Genomic DNA, 6,042 nt, shown 5'->3' on the forward strand with positions numbered 1-6,042 from the left:
GACGGACGACGGACGCTGTGCCATGGTAGAAGCTCATTTCGGGCAGGTGAGCTATAATCAGTGCGTTGTCCTTTTGCAATTGGAAAAAATGTGTGACAAACAAATGGAAATGTAAGATATATAATACTTACTTTCCAAAGTTTTCACCGTCTTCGATGGTTTCTGGAAGTTTCCTCCCTAGTGTTTCCGGCAGTAGCAAGCATAACAGTCCTGCAGTGATTGAGGATGCACCAAATATACCCAATGGGAAGGCTTGTCCAAATTTACCTCCTATCAGTTCTCCCTTTAAAAAAATAACGTACTGTAAGACTTGTTCTACAGACATTTTCCAATCAACTATACACGAAACTTTACTGAAGTGTATTTAAATTACCTAGAATTCATAATATTATTAAATTCAATGTAATATCACCATCAAGGTGATAAGTATTTTCACTGCGAAATAAACATCTTCATTTGCTACTCGAGAAGCGTGTACATTGTATGTGTGTGAAAGGAAACATTAAGAAAATACAAAATACATCTACTAATGACGAGCCACTAATGATCGATTATTGACGAGCCATTAGTGATTCAAAATTGATGGATTATCCGTGATCGATTATCGACGAACCATCAGTATTCGATTATTTTACGGCAATCAGTAATCGATCATTTTGACGGTCATTAGCGATTGATTTTTGACGGGTCGGCCATCAGCAATCGATAATTGAATGGTCACGATCAGTCAAGAACGGACTATGACTGATTAAACATTTACGGGCTTCCTATGATCGATTATAAACGGGCCATCAGCCTTTTATCGATTATTGACGGGCCAACACTAATCTATTTATGGCGGGCCATCAGTGGTCGATCAATGCTGGATCATCATTGGGGTTTTAATGAGGAGTCATCAGTGATTAATCAATGAACGTTGGCTCATTACAACTATTTGTTAAGGAGCCGGAAAGCATTACAGGAACATCACCATCGATCAGTGACTGGTCATCATCTATCGAGCAATGACGATGAAAAAAATATATTGTATAAATGACTTACAGATTGAGCAATATATGGAGCCATCATGCCTCCTATTCTTGCAACACAAGAGCTGGCTCCCATTCCGCCGTTCCTGACAACGGTAGGGTACAACTCCATGGAATATACATAAACAACACCGAAGGCAGCTGCCGAGCCCATCTTCCCAATCACGGCCAGCCCAAGGGTAAGCGGTTCCAGCTCTGTCAACAGAATCAAATTGTATTGAGAAAAAACCATCAGTCATTTGATCATTGTTTTTCAAAACTTATTGTTTTACAGAATGCACAATACGTAGCAAATAAACAAAAAGTCGGGGTGTTTCCTCTCTCAAACATATAAAGAGTAGTCAGTGTATTTAAAGGGTGAAGTAAATTGACCTAGGTATATATATTCACATGTATAATTTCACTGTATTATATGAGTACTACAACAGCACGTATCCATCAACGATAAAAATTATCAACAACTTGCTTAAAATAAAATTGATTTTAAATGGAATTTTGTCCTTGCACATTATGCTCACCTTCTCCTCCATATAGAACAGTAAAAATAGTGCACATACAGGCAACTCCTCCAACCATCATACACAATGACAAGAGCTTTCGCCGGCCCATAGCGTTGAGAAGAAATATTGTTGAACCATTGGCAGGGTACTCCACCACAGCAAGGATAAAGAACTTAAGGAAAAAGTTGCCTCCCAGATTGCCAGAGTGCATGGTCACACCGTAATACATCATGCTGATCACCATCCTAGGATCAAAAACAAAGACAAAAACTTCCATAAGAACGTGTTTCGTCTGTTTAGTGAGAATATAATCTAATCTACAACCATAGTTTATCCCAATCTTTAACTCTGCAAGTAGGTATAAGTGTCCATCGGTCTCTGGTCTACCAGATGCCTGATTCCCCTATCCCCTCGTCCTATGGACATCACCAGTCTTATGAAACAGATCGAGTGAAAACCCTGGCATCGTTCCGAGAAGTGCAACAATTGGCTCTATGAAGAAAATTAAAACAGATATAAAACAAGCCTATTCAACAAACCTATGATAATTTTATCCTGAATACATCTTTTCTTAAAATATTCATAATCACACGATGAACGCAAGAACATGCAACCAGTATCGAGAAATAGTCATCGTTATTTTCGTTCACATGTAAAATATTTATTGATTTGTAATGAAATTTTGTTGTAGTGCATATACCCTTTGGAACATCTGATGTTAACATCATAAGAAATGGTGTTTAGGTACAAAGAGTATTTCTCGATACCAATAGGTCAAACCTTTCTAATGAAGAACCTATTCAATAAAAACGGCGAATTAGTGAAACACAATTCAACATATCTGCAATATTATATTAAAACGCAAAAAAACACGTTATCAGAATATTACAAATTAGTTATTATACAAGAATTAATAAATCTCATCACGATTTCTTATCATACAGCATTAGCGTGTTTAAATTTCTTACAACAAATCATTGTGCACGTCAAATGGACATTCATAAGAATATTCTCACCAATTAAAGAATATGATGATGGTCCTGAAGAAGAGGGTCTTAGACATAAACAGATGCCACAAGTGGCCCTCTTTCACTTTTTCCACGGAGTTAGCGTCGAACATCTTATCGGGAACTGTTGTTTTGTTCACTTCCGCTGCACGCTTGACAATCACCTCGGCGGCCTCGTAGTGCCCCTTGCTGATCAACCATCGTGGCGATTCAGGAATAAACCTAGGACATATACATGCAGCCAGAACGCTTAAGAAAGTGTAATGGGAACAATTTTTCCTAACAGCACATAACTGCTCTATAGAAGAGACTCTGATTAGGTTTTATCTCGTAACCACTGATGGACCATGGGTATTGTAATTGGATGCCGGGGAATGGACACAGGGAGGGGTCGGCAGTATCGTTGTCAGCAGGGTTTACAAACACCAAGGCTTCTTACGTCATACTGGTCACCTTCGAAAAACAACGCGAGGTCTAATCGGTCATGTGTCCACAGAGGTTCATTTGTGTTTGCGGAATAAATGTACTGCTAATAAAATATATGATGTTTTGAATTGTTCGACAGAGTAAGGGCGATGTATACTGAATTCAAATAATGTCTTTTAACAATGTATTCTCTAAGTATTGAAAGTGTTTGTCTGATGATTTGTATATATCTATTTATCGCGTATTAGCATCAAGTACACTAAATCTTACGATGGATTGATAAGATTTTCACGATATTACTAAAACGTGAAAAATGCTGTCTATTGTTTTTACTGAGCCACCTATAAAGACATCTTTTATTTAACCTAATGGTGTATTTTATTCATAACACGACTAAATCTGACAATTTTCGACTAAGTTTGAAAATTAAAGTGACATAAGAATTCGAATCTAAATTCAATTTTGAAATACCTTTAAAAAAGGTTTAAGAGGTTAGATTCCTGAAAGTTACTATTGTAACACCTATCTATAAGATTATTCTGAAAGTTCAAGCAAGCAATATTTTTACTTCAAAATATCGATATTGTTTTGTTGAAGATGATGCGTTGAATTATGTTATACATTAGAAGAAAGCACGCAGAAACTCTCCAATTTATTACAGGAGATAATACAATGTTTGGCGAGCAATAACACCACTGAGACAGCGCAAATGTGACAGAAACAAGGCAAAGAATAAATAAGGAATGCCTCAAATAAGTGATGTATAAAAAAGCTTAATACAGTTTAAAGAACATTCGAAATCATAAGAAGAAATATACAAAAGTAAGTTAAAACATTCCATTTCCATCAAGTTTACAATGCGGCTAAAGTTTCGTAATGTACACGTTTCATTCTGTTACGAAGTTCACCAGTACATCAGGATATGTTTCTATATTACAGCATTGATGCAATACCAGGCATTACACTTAAAGTCTGTCAGAACAAATGGGGTACAATAAACCTTCACAGCTCAAGCAAATATGGCTGGTTTGTCATCGATTTTCTTGTTTTACATTTGATTCAAACAGCCTGCAATTTACATTAGGCAATACACACACTAACCGGTATTGTATGTTATCGGTACCATTGATCACAGGAATAACTCCCTTGGTTACTGACTCAAACTTTCCTTGGGAATTGTAGTAAACTAGCGGCGACAATTAATGATATATAAGCATACGACTAACGGACTTATTTGGCATTAGACCATACAAAACTCTAAAGAATTAATTATCTTAAACATGTTATCCGTTGGTCTTTTGGAGGCATTGGCTAGGGTAGAAGGCGATATGGAGATGATATCTGGAAAATATAAAAGTAGTTTCATGATGATTTGCATAAACACATTTTGCATATAAAAATACTTCAATGTTCACAAAAACGAGTTTATTTTAGCCACGATTGTGTATAACTGTTCTTCAGGAACTATTTAGGGGTAATTTCTCATCTTAATTAAATTAATTAGAAATCAATATAATAGGCAACAGGCGAAAACAACGACCATTACAGAAATATTTTATGTTGCACACCTTAGGTTTTTCTCAACTGTGATAAGTTAATTTTGCAGTAGAAGTTGCAATTGTGATCGTTATGTATATTGTGAACGATACGCGATTAACGACACCCCCACCAAACAGGCATTATGTCCTCACTTGATTTTCAATGTTCATTATTAGATTTGTTTTTGGAACTGAATATTCTTGGAGTCTTTTTTTTAAGATCGTTCGTCTTTAATGTGATTCCTCTCGTGACATTTATATTATATTTTTCAAACGAGGATATGTGCCTGGGTATTGAAACCTTTGAAAGGTAATATGGAATAGTTCCTGAGGTACAGCGGAAGGACATAAAATATAACAGTTACTTACCGTTGATATTGCGCCCTTTTATCAACAACACGATCACGGAACTGGGGTTTCCATTTTTACAGCGAGATACCTTACCTTTTTCAAAAGTCACGCCTATCAACTTTTCAAAATCAGAAACTTCAATTCAACTTCACTTCCTTTGTGAATAACCAATAAATCTACCATAGTAACTGAGTTTTTGTTAAAAGTCAAAAAACAGATTTAATGGATAACAAAGCAATTAAATAATGGCAAGGATTTCATGTTTCTTTTTGTTCCCGATAACATTTTCATTCAGATTTCTGATAATAAATTTGATCAAGCACATAAATTCAAGCAAAATAAATCTCCATTATAACAGTCAAACCTTACATTTTATAGCATTAATTAATGCAAGTAAATTATTCATCCATAAATGTCTTCAAGGTTAGATTGTGTACCGATATATTTGATGCGCTTCTTTGTAAAAGACAATGATAGAACTATTGATCACAATTTGTTTAAGAAAACACCGGTAGTTCAAAGTAGCAGCTGATAGAGTTGGCGTTTTAACTGCAAAATAAAAAGCTGTTATTCCGACAGACATTTATACTGCAAAATCAATAAAACGCCCTATCTTTTGAATTTGCAAAGTTCGCTGTGTTATATATATAGACTTGTTATTCGCCCATGCTTGTTTATCGATTGACTGGGGTTGAACTTTCAAAATTAAAGCGTATAACTCGGAAATTACTTTTTTCGAGTACGTTATCCTGTCGTGTCTGGTACAAATATATGCAAACAAATCCACCTATTTATAGAAAATTGCTATTCTTATTGAAACGATGAATGGTTTGCCACATTTTATTGCTTTGACATCTATGAAACCCTTTTAAAGAAAACAGTAATGACAATTTATTTCTCTCTATATATAGTTCTATGCGCTATCCAATAACAATGAGGCCAGAAAGAGTTTAATTTCAATCGTTTAGTTCTTGTTTTCTTCCATGGACTGCAACCATCATTTCTTCCTCGCCAAATTTTGAAAAAGAACCGATTTTTAATGGTTTATTTATCAGGTATAATTATTTATGAATTATCCACAGGTCTTTTTACATTAAATATTATCTATTAATTTGAATATTATGCAGAAAAACTTTAAATATAAGTTTTAATATATAATAAGAGAAAATATAAGTTTTAAAGTGACAATGTT

The 6,042-nt window shown here is 35.0% G+C and overlaps 1 protein-coding gene across 1 annotated transcript; it reads right to left on the reverse strand.

The window, feature by feature from the left end:
• Positions 1-131: 131 nt before the first annotated feature.
• LOC110444854 (organic cation transporter protein-like) lies at positions 132-5,919 on the reverse strand (the record flags this gene model as incomplete). The annotated part of the gene is made up of 4 exons (XM_021489207.1): positions 2,545-5,919; positions 1,547-1,773; positions 1,042-1,223; positions 132-283 (listed from the first exon to the last, which is right to left on the reverse strand). Coding segments are annotated over exons 1-4 (665 nt in total), but the record flags the coding sequence as incomplete, so codon positions are not given.
• Between the last annotated feature and the right edge of the window lie 123 nt (positions 5,920-6,042).

The sequence above is a fragment of the Mizuhopecten yessoensis genome, unplaced genomic scaffold, assembly GCF_002113885.1.
Source record: "Mizuhopecten yessoensis strain PY_sf001 unplaced genomic scaffold, ASM211388v2 hete_36181392, whole genome shotgun sequence".
In the NCBI taxonomy this organism is placed as follows: domain Eukaryota; kingdom Metazoa; phylum Mollusca; class Bivalvia; order Pectinida; family Pectinidae; genus Mizuhopecten; species Mizuhopecten yessoensis.